This window comes from Theropithecus gelada, chromosome 4, assembly GCF_003255815.1.
Source record: "Theropithecus gelada isolate Dixy chromosome 4, Tgel_1.0, whole genome shotgun sequence".
Taxonomy (NCBI): domain Eukaryota; kingdom Metazoa; phylum Chordata; class Mammalia; order Primates; family Cercopithecidae; genus Theropithecus; species Theropithecus gelada.
This window is the reverse complement of record NC_037671.1, coordinates 37,880,951-37,900,512: the sequence shown is the minus strand read 5'-3', so window position 1 is coordinate 37,900,512 and position 19,562 is coordinate 37,880,951. Positions and strand designations below refer to the sequence as shown.

The 19,562-nt window shown below is 40.8% G+C and overlaps 1 protein-coding gene across 4 annotated transcripts in view; it reads left to right on the top strand.

Moving 5' to 3' along the window:
* Positions 1-19,562, top strand: part of FKBP5 (FK506 binding protein 5) — a 153,996-nt gene that overhangs the window by 122,628 nt on the left and 11,806 nt on the right. For all 4 annotated transcript variants that reach the window (XM_025382064.1, XM_025382066.1, XM_025382063.1 and 1 more), the window contains 3 exons: positions 6,405-6,561; positions 12,885-12,975; positions 16,867-16,950. In XM_025382064.1, coding sequence (XP_025237849.1) covers positions 6,405-6,561; positions 12,885-12,975; positions 16,867-16,950 — 332 coding nt within the window. The remainder of the gene's footprint in view (positions 1-6,404; positions 6,562-12,884; positions 12,976-16,866; positions 16,951-19,562) is intronic.

The following is a 19,562-nucleotide window of genomic DNA, read 5'->3' as shown; positions in this document are numbered from 1 at the left end:
GATGGTCCTAGCTACTCGGGAGTCTGAGTCACGAGAATTCCTTGAACTCAGGAGGCAGAGGTTGCAGTAAGTGGAGGTTGTAGTGAGGCAAGATCACACCACTACACTCCAGTCTGGGCGACAGAACGAGACTCTGTCTCAAAAAAAGAAAAAAAAGTCTTCTGTTGCTGCTGCTGCTGCTGCTGTTGTTACAAAAAAAAAAAAAAAAATCCAGCCAGTTGGTCATTTATTTTAGAATAGTATTAAAAAACAAAGGTTCCATGTCAATATAGAATTTGTATAGCTTCCTAGAATTTATTAAAACAGGAATACTAATAGAGTCAAAAAGGAAAATTTATATAAATTAGTGAAAATTACCACCCTGTCCTTAATGCCCTATTTTAAGATTAGTCACTAAATAAATATTTACTTGCTGGCCCTGAACTCTGTGCTGGGTATTGTGAGGCACAAAAGAAGTACAAGATACTGCCTTTGCCTACTAAGAATTTTATTCATACTTTGACAGCTTTCTGTGTTGAGCCATTAAATGTTTTCTTACACAGAGCTCTCAAACATGTTTAATCTGGTATAATTTACCACTAGGTGGAGGAAAATAATTACAGCTAACACTCATGTAGTTCATCTCTGTATATCCACACTTTACAATAGCATTTTCACATGATAGACACCCTAACATATGAATGAATGAATGAATGAATATCAGGTGCTAGATTAAAAGCTCTAATTCAGTATCTAATTTAATCCTCTCCACAATTATCATTTAGCTAGTATATTATGCACATTCTATCAGTGAAGAAACTGAGCTTCAAATCACTTTAATTACCTTGCCCAAAGTCATAATCAAAGTGCCAGAATGGGCCTGGAATCCAGGTCTAACGCAAGTGCTATAGTGGTGTGAAGGGAAGACTGGTAAGGGCTGGTGTTCATGGAGAATTTGTTGCTAGATGTGTACTTCTTGTTTAGACTAAGGAAAAGAAATCATTTGCATACATGTTACTCAGTTCCAGGAGCCAGGTTTCATGCCTGTTAGCATCTAGCATCTGTCCGTCAGTTCCAGAAGCAATCTTACAGTGGTGTGTGTTCATCCTAAATAGTACAAAACAGTGCAGAGGAGGAAGGGGGGGGACAGTTAAGGGGAAATCTGACCACCATGCATGATGGAAGTGTTTCTCTTATTCTCCTGCTTTTAGAAAGCCATCTCTGCTTGCTTTTTCAGGGGGTTATTAAGATCCTACTCTCTTGGATACCATGCTCTATTAGGCAGGAGACACAGGCAGAGAGAAGCTCACTTGGCATGAATTAACCAACAGAGAAAACCTTTGCTCAGTGGGAGTAACCTGTCACAACCTGGTTTTCTCTGGCCACATAACCAGTCTTGTCTAGTAGTAATGCCATTACAACATTCCCATTCAGATCCCCATGACCCAGTAATTGTTTTGAGAATGAGTGCAAAGCTATCAGACACCAACTGCTATAATTAGAAAAGGAAAAATAGACACTTACCAGAGCTAATGTCTTTAGGCTGGAGCATTTACAGCTTTTTGGTTTTTTTTTTGTTTTTTAAGTTATGGAGCCTCTTTCTCAGTTTTGCTTCCTAAAATACAAATTGCATGGTTTAGGGGTTCTTGCATTTCATTTTTGTTACTGCTGTGCACTCTCTTTCCTTTTTTCCCCCCTATTTTAATCGGAGTACAAATTGCTGTCAGCACATCGAGTTCATGTGCCAGCCACATTCAGAACAGGGTGTTCTGTGCTCTTCAAAACAAAATTGCTCTAGGGCAGTAAGAGAACAATAAGTCAGAGCTCCAGTTTAAGTGATGTTTTGCAGCTCGCTTGATGTGGTTACACTCCGATTGCGCAGCTAAGCTTGGGTAATTTGGTTTGGTTTGAGTTTGTGGGGATTTGGAGGACCTCCCTCCCCCTTTAAGTTACATAGTCTTTAAGTCAGGAAAAAAATGTTGTCTCTTTTTAACTTGTTTATTTCTTTCTCTACCAAAAAAGCCCTAAGTAGAAGCATCCTGTATGTACTTTTATTCTCTTTGGGCACGTCATAGATGATTTACTTCCCGTAAATCATGCTGGTTGGGATTAGCAACAGACCTCCTGAGCCCTAGAGGCTGCACTCCCAGTGAGTCATGATGGTTATTATTAAATATTTATTAAGTTAGTATTTGCACTAAAAGATGCCAGGTCAAAAAGCAACCACAGGTCTTCCACAGCCAGAGCTGCCATGGTTTTTGTTTTGTTTTGGCTTTTTTGGTAGCAGTTTTAAAGATAACATTAAAAAGAATAAGTGGAGCTATAGGAACTAGTCACATCTGCATCTGTTACCACAAGTGGGGCCCCTGACTGTGGCAATCAGCAGTCTTTCGTGGCTCCAAGTAGTATGTGAGTTCTTGTCAGCAGTCTTGTAGAACTTGTCACATCAGTGTTCCAAGTTTAGAAACCAGTTAACCCAGCAATGCCCTTTGCTACTTGTAGATGTAGAGAATCAATGGGCTGTATTCACCATGAGGCTGTGATACCTCCTTTTACTCTGACATTCCGAATATTATCAGTATTACAAAGTGATGGTTTTGGTTTTTTTATATAAACTGGGGTGTATGTATCTGGACGTGTATCCGTTTAAGATTTTATAGTACTACAGGGTCCAATTTTGAAGGGTTAGATTTACCAGGAAGAAAAAAAAAAGATTAGTCCACATGTAAAGTAGAAAATATTTATAAGAGCTACCACAAATGTTTACTGTCCTATTACAGCATCAGACACTAGTTCTGTCATTTATTGTCTCTCTGAGAAAGACGAGCTACAATGAATGTTTCGCTTTCTTAATTATGCCTTTGTTACAGTTTGACTTTTTTTTTTTGGCACAGTTACTTCATTTATCTTTCCCAACATGTTTATTAGTAGCCAGTCTTTTTCCCTCACTAATGATGGGTTATCACATCTAAAGAGAACTTCTGAGATTGCTTATATAATTTTAATATCAAGTACATACATCAAGCTGAAAAACAGCCTAGGAAACTAACGCACAGGCAGGAATCCTTGCAGAGTCTCTGGATTTCCTGTTTTGAAAACATTCAAACTCGATCAACCAAAAGCCACAACAAATGTACTGATAATTTCCTCCCCCATTAAATGTACTCTCCTTAAGGGAGGAAGATGATACTTCCAACAATAAACTTCAGACAAAAAAAATCTGTCAACTAAGTTGTGAGCTACTAGGACAATAAATCTCTATGCTTGAGACATTCCACAATACATGAGCTGAAATTTACTTTGCTCAGCAAATCTTTTTTTTTTTTTTTTAATGAAAAATGTTATTAGTCTAAATTTCTTGGGCAGAGTTTTAAATATTTAGAACTCGTAACCTCTTTAGAAACATCCATTTTTACTCCAGTAAAAATATCTTTTTTTTTTTTTTAATGGAGACAGGGTCTCACTCTGTCACCCAGGCTGGATTGCAGTGCTGCAATAATAACTCAATGCAGCCTCGAACTCCTAGGTTCAAGCAGTCCTCCCACCTCAGCCTCCTGAGTAGGTGGGACTTACAGGTGTGCGTCACCACCCTCAGCAAATTCAATAAAAATATCTTAAACCTCAGACTCCCTGTAGAACCTCTCTAGTATGCATGTACAGTCATATGCTGCGTAACATTTTGTTTAACAGCAGATTGCACATCGGACAGTGGTCCTACGAAATTATAATTCCTTATTTTTACTCTACTTTCTCAATGTTTAGATACGCAAGTACTTACCATCGTGTTACAGTTACCTACCATATTCAGTACAGTAATATGCTATACCGATTTGTAGCCTAGGAGCAATACGCTATACCACTTAGCCTAGGTTATAGTAGGCTGCTCCATCTTGATTTGTGTAAGAACATTCTAAGATGTTCCCACAATGATGAGAATACCTGATGACACATCTCTCAGAATGTATCCCCATCCTTAAGTGAAGCATGACTGTATTTGAAAATTTTAAAGTTGAATTTATTTTTTAAATGTTTTCCAATCCAGAATGAACTTTCAATTTGCCACAAGTTAATTTTATCTAGAGCATTCTAAAAGTAAGTATAGCAGAAGGAATTATCAGCATTTATGACTGTGGGACATAAACTAAAATGCCGTATGCCAGCTCTACCCAGACACTCCAGCTCTTGCCCTTGTTTGGAGGAGCTGACTCAAGAGTTAGGCCCTTTCCAGTTTGACCCAAGTTTCCTAGACCCCATTCTGTGTCTGCAAGGGGAACACGTCAAGATGGTATTAATACTGGTGGGTTAAAAAAGGATAGTGAGTACTCACTTCGGCAGCACATATTTGGAACAATACAGAGAAGATTTAGCAAATCAAAAGAAAGAAGAAAAGGTTAGAAAGCTTCAGAGCATAAATGTCCTGTGGACATTCTGGCACCTAGTGTCTACACCATTCCTGTTCAGTTTTTCTCATTTCTCAGGCCTGGGCTAGAGGTAATTCAATTAAATGATTAACTGCAGGAATTCGATTTGAAGCTGGTTTCTGGGCTATATTGATATTGAGAGTGATATTACCAGGTCATAGAATCATAGAATTTTAGAGCTTCATTGAGATCATGTAGTTCAAAAGTAGAATGAGTTAGATTTGAATTTTTATTTGGAAGGTAATAGTTGTCTTATTGGGCATGAAATGAGTATAATAGAACGAGTGATTTTTAGTCTCTCTACAAGTCGTTGATCTAAAGTAGATCAGCCAGTGTTAGAAGCATTTTAGGAAATCTCTAATTTTGAGTATAGGCTGTTATATTACAGAAGTAGAAATAAAGGATTTTCTGTTTCTTTCTTTTTTTTTTTTTTTTTTCAGAGTCTCCCTGTGTTGCCCAGGCTGGAGGCTAGAGTGCAGTAGCATGATCTCGGCTCACTGCAACTTCCGCCTCCCAGGCTCAAGTGATTCTCGTGCCTTAGCCTCCCGAGTAGCTGGGATTACAGGCACGTGCCACCACACCTGGCTATTTTTTGTATTTTTAGTAAAGATGGGGTTTTGCCATGTTGGCCAGGCTAATCTCAAACTCCTGACCTCAGGTGATTCGCCTGCCTCGGCCTCCCAAAGTGCTGGGATTACAGGTGTGAGGCACTGCACCCAGTCAGGATTTTCTTATGAAATCCAAATTACCATATTGCTTGATGACTGTTATGCTATATTACCAGCCATCCATTTTTCTTATTACATCAAAAACTTAAATAGAAAGAATAAATACCCTTAATATTAAAAGTAGTTGTAAAGTTTCAGAGTATTGTTTTTCCTAGAAATGAAGAGTCTAGGCCAGACATGGTGGCTCACGCCTGAAATCCCAGCACTTTGGGAGGCTGAGGCAGGTGGATCACCTGAGGGTCAGGAGTTCGAGACCAGCCTGGGCAACGTGGTGAAACCCTAAAAATACGAAATTAACCGGGTGTGGTGGCACACACCTGTAATCCCAGCTACTTCAGAGGCTGAGACAGGAGAATTGCTTGAACCCAGGAGGTGGAGGCTGCAGTGAGCTGATATTGTGCCACTGCACTCCAGCCTGGGTGAGACAGAGCAAGACTCTGTCTCAAAAAACAGTTTAACTGATCAAGAAAAAATAGATATCTGTATGCATTTTTCCTATTTTGTCTTAAGATAAAAAGCCTCTTATTTTAATATGAAATTACCCTGGTAATGAGCTTGGTAAATTGGGGTGGAACAAGGAATTAGGCCTCCCAAAATTGACCTCCTAACATTTCAGGGGAGGTTATTAAGTAATTTGATTTGTGAAGTTATAGTAGACTCTTGATTCTTTCACACTTTATTATTTCCAGTAAGGGATATAGCTAAGATAGTTATTGATGTTGTTGTCTTTGGATTTACCATTGTTATTCAGATATATTTGTGAATGAGATTAGGACTCTTAAAGAAGAAGGAGCATCTGTATTCATTTAACCTTTGTATATCATTGGAGAAATAGCCATTTAGTTTGGTTTTTTGACATCTGAAGCCAAGATGCAGTTACAGGTGTTTAAGCCATTATATATTTGATATTAAATTTGTGGCATTTGATAACTATTTATTAAATAATCCAGCATGTCTTGACGTTGTATTATAGGTGAGGAAACTTCTGTCACATAGTAGGCTTAGAATAAACCTATGTTTCTGGTTTGTTACCTACTAAGCTGTCTTATTGATACAAATATCAGTAATTACAAGTTTAACCCAAAACAGAAATATGGTTGCTCCTAAACTTTCAGACTGGGTAGACTAAGCTTCACCAAGACATACCGTGTGTGTCTCTTGATGAAATGAGAAAGGGGAAATGGTATTTGCTACATTGTCGGCACTCATTTATCACATCACTGAATTAGCCAGTCCTAAGAAGCAGCTCTGTTGACTCCTGTCTCCTTGCCCTCAGTCCACCTGGAAGGCCGCTGTGGTGAAAGGATGTTTGACTGCAGAGATGTGGCATTCACTGTGGGTGAAGGAGAAGACCACGACATTCCAATTGGAATTGACAAAGCTCTGGAGAAAATGCAGCGGGAAGAACAGTGTATTTTATATCTTGGACCAAGGTAAGCAGCATACCAGTTTGGAACACAGTTTAGGAAGTCACCTAAAGGACAGGAATATGCTTGCTTTTTCGTTCAGTGTTTTGGCATTTTCAGTGAAGTTAATCCAACAGCGGAAACAAATCAGGCTGCAGTTAGTCATCACATAAATTAATGGACCTTACAATATCATAGAGGTTTGTGAGCATGTTTACTTGATTGATATATGTTCAGAATAGGACTTACAGGCACTTTTTGCTTTTGTGATGATTTGTCTTGCCTGCATTATTGCCAAGACAGGCAGTTATGGACTCTTCTCATATGTGGTTCTCTCACCCCCTCTTCCCTTTTCTCTAAACTAGGCAGGAGGCAGGAAAACATGGGGGTTGGGATCAAAGAAGCATTTGGATGATTTACTACCACTTGAACTTGTGTCACTTGGTCTTATACAGAGTCCCTGGAAAAAAAAAAAAAAAAGCACATTCTTCCTGGATCTAAAGGCAACGGAGATGACTCATTTTTTGCCTAAATTTTTCCCATCATAAGGATATCCATTAGCACTTCCAAGCTTAGAGCCATCAGACACTGACAGTCTCTCTTATGAAAACATGTTTAGTATTATTTTTAGATCTAAAATTATACCATGAATCCAACCCTTCTGTCTTGAGAAACAGACCCCTGAGAGAACCCAGGGTGTTTTGATTTTGTCTGCATGAGAGTGCATCTGCTTATCTAGTGTATCCTGCCCCTGGCTCCATGGATTTCAGACAGTGGGATTCTGAGTTACTGAGAATCTTGATGACCTGCACTTGCCAGTAGGTGATGTTATGCCTTTGGTGGTGTCATTTTGTAGACTCTGTAGTAATCCAACGGCAGTTTACCTTTGCCCCAGCACTTGATCCATAATCATATATATATATTTTTTGAGATGGAGTCTTGCTCTGCCACCCAGGCTAGAGTGCAGTGGCATGATCTTGGTTCACTGCAACCTCTACCTCCGGATTCAAGTAATTCTCCTGCCTCAGCTTCCCGAGTAGCTGAGGCTGAAGATTACAGGCACCCACCACCATGCCCGTCTAATTTTTGTATTTTAAGTAGAGACGGGGTTTCACTATGTTGGCCAGGCTGGTCTCGAACACCTGACTTCAAGTGATCTTCCCACTTCGGCCTCCCAAAGTGCTGGGATTACAGGTGTGAGCCACTATGCCCAGCCCATGATCATATTTTTGAGGTGATGTTTTAGCCATGCAACTACCACTTGAAAATCCTTCCAAAATGCTCTACCTTGAACTCTTTATAGCCCTCACTGAGGCACCCTTTGTATAATGCCTTCTTTTTCTCTACCTGGTTCCTCTTTCCACTAACTATAGCCGCCACTTCAATGTGTCTTATTTATATTAATATTTACTCTATATAGGTAAAACTAATTCTGTTTCTGTGAGATACTTCTTAAAATTCAGATAGAGCATAGAAAAAGCTATCTCTTCCATATCTAAATAATCTCTAATTACTTTTTTTTTTTGTAACAGGATCTCACTCTGTCGCCCAGGCTGGAGTGCAGTGGCACAATCACGGCTCACTGCAACCTCAGCCTCCAGGGCTCAGATGATCCTTCCACTTCAGTCTCTGGAGTAGCTGGGACTACAGGTGTGCACCACCACACCCAGCTACTTTTTGTATTTTTTGTGGAGACAGGGTTTTGCCATGTTGCCCAGGCTGGTCTCCAACTCCTGGACTCAAGTGATCCGCCTGCCTCACCCTCCCAAAGTGCTGGGATTGATTACAGCCACTGCGCCAGGCCATATCTGATTATTTTTAATCAGCATTTCAAAATTACAGTAGTTTTAAACTCAGAGAGGTGCATTTATGTGTAATGTATGTTTTCAAAATTTAAGCTTCCTTAGGATAAATTCTATATGTATTATGATAATGTAATGTTATATGAACCAGTTTATATACATTACATTTTAGCCTGGCTGACAAGGCAGTTGTGGGGACAGATGTCTCAAGTTTAATGGCAAAGAAAAATAGAAATTGTCGGCCGGGCGCGGTCGCTCAAGCCTGTAATCCCAGCACTTTGGGAGGCCGAGGCAGGTGGATCACGAGGTCAGGAGATCAAGACCATCCTGGCTAACATGGTGAAACCCCGTCTCTACTAAAAATACAAAAAACTAGCCGGGCGTGGTGGCAGGCGCCTGTAGTCCCAGCTACTCGGAGGCTGAGGCGTGGGAGAATGGCGTGAACCCGGGAGGTGGAGCTTGCAGTGAGCCGAGATCGCGCCACTGCACTCCAGCCTGGGTGACAGAGCGAGACTCCGTCTCAAAAAAAAAAAAAGAAAAATAGAAATTGTCTTTATATTTTTTAACGCAAACAGTTCTTTTCAGATTTAAACTGTTTGTTGTCTCATTAGTGGCTAGACCCTGCTCTGTGCACTTGGCCAAGGCACTTAACCCTCCTAAGCCTCAGTTTCCCCTCTGTAAATAGGGATGACAGTATCCACCTCATAAAGTTATGGAGAGCTAAATGAAATCCTGCACATGTAGGGCACAAGTGAGCCCGCGGTGTGTGAGCTTTTGTTGGTATTGTGACAGCTTGCCTTCTCTTCCATTTTACCCTCGGACCACAAGAAAAAGGAAATTCTGTTTAACATGAGATCGATTTTTCAGATCTTTTCAGGCATAAAAGTTGTCAATAGGTTTTCATAAATTTCTAGGTATAAAAATTTTTCATATGTTTTATGGAAATAGTTTAGCATATTTAGAAAGGAACATTATTTTTTTCAAGGTGTTGGTTGGTATGTTGAAGAATTATGTGAAGTGCATTCTCTGTAATACGAGACTGCTGCATATGCATTATGTAGTACTGCATATATATGTAGAAAACCCCTACATGCTATATATGTGTGTGTATATATATGTACTTATATGCATACCGTGTGTGTGTGTGTGTGTGCACGTGTGTGTGTGTGTAGAAAACCCCTACATGCTAAGCATGTTTTCAGTGCATGCAGTGAATTTACTTCTTTTATTCAGGTTCCCACTTTCATAAAACATTGTAGCTAAATGTTGCTATAAGTATGGCTGTTGCAGAAAAAATCTGCAAATAGCTCTTAGTGTTATCTGTATTTCATTCTCCAGAAAATTTCCAAGACAGACCTTCTCTTTGACTCTGATACTCTGATAGACTCTTGGAAAGAATGTTTTCTTTCTTTCCCTCCCCTACCCCCCGAGACAGGGTCTCACTCTGTCGCCTAGGCTGGAGTACAGTGGCATAATCGGTAGCCTCGAACTCCTGGGCTCAAGGGATCCTCCCACCTCAAGCTCCAGGCATGCTCCACCCTGCCTGGCTAATTTTTTTCATTTTGTAGAAGCAGGGTCTTACTAAGTTGTCCAGGCTGATCTCAAACTCCTGGGCTCAAGCAGTCCTCCAGCCTCAGCCTCCCAAAGTGCTTGAGATTACAGGTGTGAGCCACCACGCCCGGCCTAGAATGTCTTCATAGTAAGAAATTCATAAAACATTTCCAGACAATCCATTTTTCTTTCTCCTCACTGGGACAATATCTTCCCTTTGTATTGTTTTAAATACTGAGACTAATAAATCTTTTTTGTTTTAGGTAAAGTGTATATAGCTTTAACTTTTTTTCCTTCCTTTCCTTATGTTTCTGTCATGCATGAACTCCAAACAAAAACATAGGCTATTGGTCGGGCGAGGTGGCTCACACCTGTAATCCCAGCACTTTAGGAGGCCGAGGCAGGAGGATCAATTGAGGTCAGGAGTTCAAGACCAGCCTGGCCAACATGGTGAAACTCCGTCTCTACTAAAAACACAAAAACTAGCTGGGCGTGGGGGCACATGCTTGTAATCCCAGCTCCTCAGGAGGCTGAGGCAGGAGAATCACTTGAACCCAGGAAGCAGAGGTTGCAGTGAGCTGAGATCATACCACTGCACGATGCCTGGGGTGACAGAGTGAAACCCTTGTCTCAAAAAAACAAAAAACGGCTACCAAGAGCCATAGTGTCTAGTTATGAGGCAGTATGAGTCAAAAAAAAACCTGATTTTCTGGGGACACACAGGGTCTGAATTTAAACCCTGGCTCTACCACTGCCTCTTTGTGTGACTTCTCAGGAAGCACTTATCTCTGAGCTTCTGTTTCTTTATCTGTAAAAATGGAGCGATTGATAAGAGCTTCTAGTCCAAGTGCTTCTTATATGCACATTAAGGCTTAATGGTCATTAAAAGTCATTATTTGTATCTCTGATCTCTGGAGGAAACTTAATTCAAGGGCATTAACACTGAATTCCTTTTGTTACTGTAGTCTAGATTAATTTTTGGTTGGGTCCTGGGATTCCTCTTGTGGTGTTTTGTTTTTCAGTCAGATGAGTTGAGTGCCCTGGTTCCTTCTTTACCCAGGCTGACAACTTTCTGTGTAATATGGAAGTCAGGATAGGTGCTGCCAGAATATCTTGCCGTGGGCTTTCACCTCTGCAAGATCATGTGCGCCACATGTATCTTGACTGAATCGCTTCATTTTAACCTGGGAGAGAGTGTAGAAATAATATTTTTCTTTAGTCTTCTTTCATCCCATCAATAATAGGACACTTGGTGCCTCTCTTCATTCAACCCCACACTCCCCACCCACCTTCCTCTAAGGCAGATTTTCTCATCCTCAGCACTGTTGACACTTTGGGCTTGCTAATTCGTGGTCATAGGGGGCTGTCTTGTGCATTGTAGAATATCCAGCACCAGTAGCACCCCCATAGTTGTGACAACCCATAGTATTTCTGGACATTGCCAAAGGTTTCCTGGAGGGAACAGGAGTTAAAATCACCCTGGTTGAGATCCACTGGTCTAAGGCAAATGCCAGATCATTTGTTATATTTGCAACTGCTTAGCACAAGACTCCAAATATAACATGCTGTCAGTAAACATGTGCTTAGCAAGGACTCACCTACCTACCTGGGTAGTTAAGGATTTTTTTTTTTTAATTTATCAGATGGCAGAAACAAGATAGTAGATATATACATCTAAGATCTCAAAGTAGAAAATTAGACATCACTTCTTAAAATTGGTCATTGGTAATTATGTCCTTTTTTATGTCTTTGCGGAAGATACCCTTTGCCCAGCTCCTCATTCCCAGCAGCTCTCGTATCTCTATTCCTCTTTCTGGCTCCAGCTTCCATTTTCTGTGTAGCAGTGGAGGTGAGTGAGTAAGCATTTTTATTCCTGGAAAATTCAGGCAAAGGGTAAATAAAGTGGTGCAAGCAACAAAATTTGAGTGTTCCCACTCTAGTCCCTTTGCCCCAGAGAAAACTGGAGGTATTAGATAACTCGGTTTTGACATCTTTCAACCTGTACCCTGAAAGCTTGAGTTTACTAGGTTTTTGTAATACCGTTTCATATATTAAAGAACAGCTTGACTTGCAACAAATGGGAACAGAATATATTCCGGTGAACACTTGACTAATATGCTAGGCCTTGTTCTAAACACTGGGAAACAGTCGAACCAGACAGAGCTCTGCTGCAGCTCCCATTCTAGTAAATATCTGCTTCCGGAATACATTTAATTTGCTGGAGATCTTACATGATCCCAAAAAAGCAAATTTGTATGTCCTCAGTTATTTTTTTCAGTAAGTTTTGGCTAAAAGGTATAGAATCCTACACTCTAATAGCTACAAGCCATAAGAATATGTCTCTAGAGGAGGTGTCAGAACTTGCTAGGACAGCTATTTTTGAGTATATCATTATGTTATTTGTGTTTCTTCATGTGCTTTTACAAAACTTAAATAGTGTGAAAACTTTTCTCTCCTGATGTGTGAGCCTTTCCCCTTCACTTACGTGACTGGAAGTGATACTACTAGAAGGTGACAGCACTTTAAAGTTAAAAGCTTATTAAAACATCCTTCCAGCGAGTACCACTCTAACAATTACAGTGACTGTGTCCTCTCTGTCCTTTCTGCTGATAAAACTTAGGGGAAAATTCCTGGCAGCTAAATCATGGCCATTTTATTAAAAAAAAAAAAAAAAAAAAACACTAGATATAAAATCAAGTAGAGAAAAAGGCAGTGACATTTAAAATCCCATGAATCAAGCTGCCCCAAGGAGTACAGGTGTTGCATTACATGTGAATGTGAAGGAAAAAAGAAAACTAAACTAGCCTGGTTTCTAAGAAAACTATAGCAGTGAAGATACTTCACACTGTATCTTCTGGTCAACATCTGGTTTGTCTTCAGGGTCTCTGACATATGTAGCTTGCAAATGATAGCTCTGTTGATGCCTCAAAATACTGAAGGAAGTGCCTGGAAATACACCAATTCTTTTAAAGTTTTATTTTTTACTCTCCATTTCAGATATGGTTTTGGAGAGGCAGGGAAGCCTAAATTTGGCATTGAACCTAATGCTGAGCTTATATATGAAGTTACACTTAAGAGCTTCGAAAAGGTGAGAAAATACCAACTTCCTTAAAATCATGGTAGATTTCTTCTCCATCCACTTCCTATAAATCAGTATCTTATTTTAGTAGGTGGTATAGATAGATGGTGTTTATTCATTATCAAGTTTGTCTCTTGCCTCCAACACTACTACTGAAGAATAGGACAACTGACATAGCACAGCTGATATACAACGAAGGAGCTCCGTGTTCTTATTTTGTTCCTATGTGTCAGCTTTTTTTTTTTTTTTTTAAACTTTTTTGGGTAGAATCCAAGACTTGTTCCCTTATTTGTTCCTAGACTTGTTCTTTTTGTACTTTTTTTTTCCTGGGTTGAGGACAGAAAGGTTCACGTTCTGCCAAGTGGCTCCTTGGGGGAGTGGGGTGCAGCTTTTCAGAGCTGAACGGATTGTACCCTTCACAGGAGTCACGAAGAGGCCTGCACTGTGACTCCAAGTTGTTATCCCAACTGCAAGTCCTCGAAGGCCTCTAGGCTGTGTGACCAGGGATACGAGAAAGAAACCGGCTAACCCGAAGTCTTTTTTTTTTTTTTCATACTTCTCCAAGTAGAGATGAGAGAGAATTTGTCAGTTGCCTTGGATTCCAGAAACAGTATGACTCCTTGAACATATTTTCATCTCAGTTTCACTCTGGAGGCTCCCAGCAGCAGCTGAACTGGACACACACAGCATATACCTGAGCTAGGTATGCTGTCGTCTTCGGCCACATGCCCCTGGCATTTCCAAAGCCCTGCCCTTTGTGGAGCTTCTCAAGGACTGCATTTGTGTTCCTTTTTTATTCCTGCACAGTGCTACCTCCACTTTCTGTACATTAAGGATTTTTTTGTTGTTTTTTTTTTCCTTTTTTTTTTCAAGACAGGGTCTCACTCTGTCACCCAGGCTGGAATACAGTGAGCGCACAATCATAGCTCACTCCAGCCTCGACTTCCTGGGCTCAAGCAATCCTCCGACCTCAGCCTCCCAAGTAGCTGGGACTACAGGCACATGCCACCACGCCCAGCTAATTTTGTTTATTTTTTGTAGACATGGGGTCTCACTGTGTTGCCCAGGCTGGTTTCAAACTCCTGGGCTCGAGCCATCCTCCTGCCTTGGCCTCCGAAAGTGCTGGGATTACAGGTGTGAGCCACTGTGCCTGGCCACCTTAAGCACAGTAATATAAATGGAAACGTGACCATTTATATTTTGTTAGATTCAGAAAGGAAATCATGGTCCTATGGGCCTGTACCTTTGGGTTAAGAAAGTGAGGGGAGGCCTGCTTTGGGGTTCACCCCCAACAGTGACATTCCTAATCATACCCCTTCCATTTCATGTTCCCCTAGACAGACATATGCTCTGGTTATGACCACTGATTGTCATGTAACCTCTTCTGAAAACCTGCTAGCTCAGCACTGATGCCCCAATGCTGTCGTCATTGCATATTGTGTTTTTTTTATTGTTAAAGAGAGAGAAGATAATCTTTAGCATGTGGTTATTTAGACCTCTGGCTTTACTATTTCCATTTTTATAAAGCAGCCTCTTGCCCCTTCCCTCTCATCGCCCAGTGGACATTGCTTATTTAGGAGCACTCTCCCAGTGACACCACAGCAAGCCTGTGCTCTGTTATCACTCCAAGAGTATATTCATGCACTGCTGCTTGGTATATTTGAAATCACATGAAGGTATGTGATGTTGTTCGGGGCAATGTGATTTAATCCTTTGCCTTGTTAAGAATAGACTAGGCCTGGCCAGGTGCTGTGGCTCACGCCTGTAAGCCCAGCACTTTGGGAGGCCAAGGTGGGTGGATCACCTGAGGTCAGGAGTTCGAGACCAGCCTGGCCAACAGGCTGCATAGATGGGTGAAACCCCATCTATGCTAAAAATACAAAAATTAGCTGGACGTGGTGGCAGGTGCCTGTAATCCCAACTATTCAGGACGCTGAGGCAGGCGAATCGCTTGAACCCAGGAGGTGGAGGTTACTGTGAGCTGAGATCGTGCCACTGTACTCCAAAAAAAAGAATATACTTATATTCCAGGCATGGTGGCTTACACCTATAATCCCAGCACTTTGGGAGGCCGAGGCAAGAATACTTGAGCCCAGGAGTTCAAAACCAGCTTGGGCAACATAGTGACACCCCCTCACTACAAAAAAATTTAAAATTTTCCTGGGTGTGGTAGCACGTTTCTGTAGTCCCAACTACTCAGGAGGCCAAGATAGGAGGATGGCTTGAGCCTAGGAGTTTGAGACCAGCCTGAGCAACATAGTAAGGCCCTGTCTCTACAAAAAAAAAAAATTAGCTGGACATGGTGACACACGCCTGTGGTCCCAACTACTCAGGAGGCTGAGGCAGGAGGATTGATTGCTTGAGCCTGGGAAGTCGAGGCTACAGTGAGCCATGATCGTGCCACTGCACTGCAGCCTGGACGAGAGCAAGATCGTGTCTCAGAAAAAGAAAAAATAAAAGAGTATACTTATATTCCATAAAGACTGAAGCCAACCTAAGAAATACAAAGAGACTTATTAACTAGGTGTTCTTTGTTTTTGTTTTTTTGGGTGCTAAAACCTGGAATTGAACCATAACTAGGTTTTTGAATAATTGAGCTACATTATTAGGAAGCAGAATTATATGAGTTGCCAGCAAGACGAGTAACCCTTTCATTATTCACTTTTAAAAAGTAGAGGATAGTCGCTGGCACGGTGGCTCACGCCTGTAATCCCAGCACTTTAGGAGGCTGAGGTGGGCAGATCACCTGAGGTTGGGAGTTTGAGACCAGCCTGACCAACATGGAGAAACCTCATCTCGACTAAAAATACAAAAAATTAGTGGGGCGTGGTGGCACATGCCTGTAATCCCAGCTACTCTGGAGGCTGAGGCGGGAGAATCACTTGAACCTGGGAGGCAGAGGTTGTGGTGACCTGAGATCACACCATTGCAGTCCAGCCTGGGCAACAAGAGTGAAACTCCATCTCAAAAAATAATAATAGTAATAATAATAATATAATAAAAGTAGAGGATAACAGGGGCTGTGACACCAGGAACACACACTCCTTATCTTTTGAATAGAGAGAATTTTAGTTACCCATTTAAACTTCATAATTTATATGCAGTAAATAGCACTGACCACACCCACTGTCACTTTTCCTAAAGGATCCCAGATTGTTCTCTTGACTCTATGATCCTTCTAAATCCAGCTTTTAAATGGCAAGTGCAGTTATTTCTGGATTTGTATCTGTAATGGTAGAAGTAATAATACACACAATACAAGCTAGCAGATGATAATGAAATCATTTATTTATGGCTCTAAAGTGATATTTTTGTATGAGCTTTAACTCCCAGTTATATTTTGCTTGAAGTCCCCCAGTATACATCTGCAAGTTGATACAATTTAGCAGTATTATTAGTATATCTGGTTGTTTTAGAGTGACAAGACAACCTGACCCAGAATTTTGAAAATTCTGTATGAATATACAAACTATAACTTGACTACAGTCATGTTCCCATTTTAGAGTTGAAAAACTGAGGCTTGAGAGAAACAGCCTAGTGGAGAGGCTTGCAAGAGGGAGGATATAAGGCATGACCTTAACTTTGTGTCTTCACCTTATATTTCTAAAGATTCACTTTGTAGCAGTGCTTACCAGAGTGTGTTCCTTGCTGTGTTTTTGCGGCTCCTCCCTCTTGAGCAACATTGTTCAAGCTGCAGCTTGGTCATAATGGAAAGTGAGTTCTTAAAACAGTGTAAAGAAGCACTGGCCTAGCAGTAAATTGGCACTGACACACAATTTCAACAGCCAGAGTGTTTTCAGTTTGGAGTATCTTCTAGAATTAGCTGCTCTTTGTTCTAATAGGGCTCAACTGATGCTTTTCTCTCTGTTCATCTAACCATTGTCACAAATTTACACACAGGCCAAAGAATCCTGGGAGATGGATACCAAAGAAAAATTGGAGCAGGCTGCCATTGTCAAAGAGAAGGGAACCGTATACTTCAAGGTGTGTGAGTCCCTGTACAATCCTTTCCATCTCAAATAATTTACTCAAGTGTCAGTGAATTGTGCTGATACTCCCTACCCTGAATTTTATCAACACTCTGCTTGGTAAGAATAAGCTGGAATTTTTACAAATCTGTCATTTTCAATATGAAAAATCGTGAGAAAAGAATAATGTGGGGAAAAAAAGGTACACATTCCTCTTTTACACATTCTGCTCTAGATTGTAACCTTCCACACAGGCAGACCAGGTCTGGCATCCCCACCCACCACAGTATCACTTACTCCTAAAGCATCTTGCTTGGTGCATACTTGGCACTCAACAAGTGTTTTTGGAATGAAAAAAGAATGAATAGAATAATTATTAACAAAGAATGGAATTCATAGGGGTAAGTTTCTCATCATTTTTCTTCCTTTTTTTGTATGAGAGACAGGGCCTCCTTTTCTTTCCCAGGCTGGTCTCAAACTTCTAGCCTCAAGCAGTCCTCCCGCCTCAGCTTCCCAAAGTGCTGAGATTACAGGCGTGAGCCACTGCACCCAGCCCATCTTCCTTTATACTGTCTTGATGAAGTCACTAGAGCATATGACAAAGGGAAAGAGAACATATACAGATTTCAAAAAGAACTGACAGGAGAGTATTGACTGCTTCTCACAGCCAAGATGATTCGTGCACACTTGCTTTTGTGAGGAATCTCCAGATATTCCTGAATGATATTCATCGTAGATTGCTTCTCAAAAACCCTTCTTGGAGCATCTGGAGTGTGATATTTTCTCACTTAGATCTTAAACCTCTAGATGTAAGAAGAAAAGAAACTGCACTTTATTCTGTTGTAATCAGTGTTCTACCCATTGCTTCCCCACCCCAAATATATGCCTTCTCCATGTCAAGCAGAAAGGGCTTAGTGATGAGAATTAGAGGGAGAATGGGAGTTTTGTCAAGGTTTCTTTCGTTTTCTACCACTGCAATACATGCAGTGTTTTTCAGCAGTATAAAGCAGTGAGGCATAAGTGTACTTTAACAAGTCTTTATGGGGCATCTGCTATAAGCCATGCTATTATTAAGTTACAACCTTGTCAGGAGGGAGGGGTGGCAATGTTAATCCAAATGAAACAACTAGAGAATTATGTAAGAATATATAATCAACCCAAAATTAACACAGCCAGAGGGCACCATGTGTTTTCAGAATTTGAGCCAAGACAATATTGGGTCATGAAATCAGTTTTGTGGAAGTGTATTGCAATATAAGGATCAGTTTTGTTGCATAAAACTTTACGTGTGTATGAGTAAGTACTGGATTGCACATTTCTTACTGTAGGTTGTATTCAAACAAATTTAAAATCATGGGTTTAGATAACATATTTATATATTTATACTTATTTTATCATTATTTACTATGTGTACTAAACTCTTTTATGGATCACCAGAAAGCATTGGGGTATGATAGAATAAGCTCGGAATTGGGGAAAATGGGCTTTATTTTAAAGTCATTTAAGGTCCAAAGAGGTTATATTTTCAAGTGAAAAATAGGGGAGTTAGATGTTCCTCAAGTTTCCTTCCAGCCTGAATTTCTGTGAGTTTCTAAACTCTCAAGAACAAGGGGGTTTTTTTGTTTTGTTTTGATTTTTTTATTATTTTTTTTTTTTGAGACGGAGTCTCGCTCTGTAGCCCAGACTGGAGTGCAGTGGCGCGATCTCGGCTCGCTGCAAGTTCCACCTCCCAGGTTCACGCCATTCCCCCACCTCAGCCTCCCGAGTAGCTGGGACTACAGGCACCTGCCACCATGCCCGGCTAATTTTTTGTATTTTTAGTAGAGATGGGGTTTCACCGTGTTGGCCAGGATGGTCTCCATCTCCTGACCTCATGATCTGCCCACTTCGGCCTCCCAAAGTGCTAGGATTACAGGCGTGAGCCACCGCACCCGGCCTGTTTTTAATTCTAATTGAGGTATATGGATACTTCTAAACTATTCAAGTAAGATTCCAAATGGGTTGTTTGTATATCCAAATACGGAATACACTAGAGTGAAAAATGTTTCTACAAAATTTCTTAAGATCATGGGTCCTTAACGGTATTTTCTATATTTCTGAAGTCCGTAAAAATCCTGAACTGTATTTTATATATTTTATATATTTCTTAATACTTCTAAGTAGAATATTAACAGTTTGGGAAGATTTGAGGCTTTTGGCCTTTGAGTAGAATCATATCGATTCAGTGTAGTAAAGCAGCTCAGCTATTCAGAGGCTCTAATTGGTTGCTATGATACAGAATTTTGGAGAACATTATTGGTAATGAAATAATGTTATGGCCGGGCGCGGTGGCTCAAGCCTGTAATCCCAGCACTTTGGGAGGCCGAGACGGGCGGATCACAAGGTCAGGAGATTGAGACCATCCTGGCTAACACGGTGAAACCCCGTCTCTACTAAAAAAATACAAAAAACTAGCCGGGCGAGGTGGCGGGCGCCTGTAGTCCCAGCTACTCGGGAGGCTGAGGCAGGAGAATAGCGTAAACCCGGGAGGCGGAGCTTGCAGTGAGCTGAGATCCGGCCTCTGCACTCCAGCTCGGGCAACAGAGCGAGACTCCGTCTCAAAAAAAAAAAAAAAAAAAAAAAAAAATT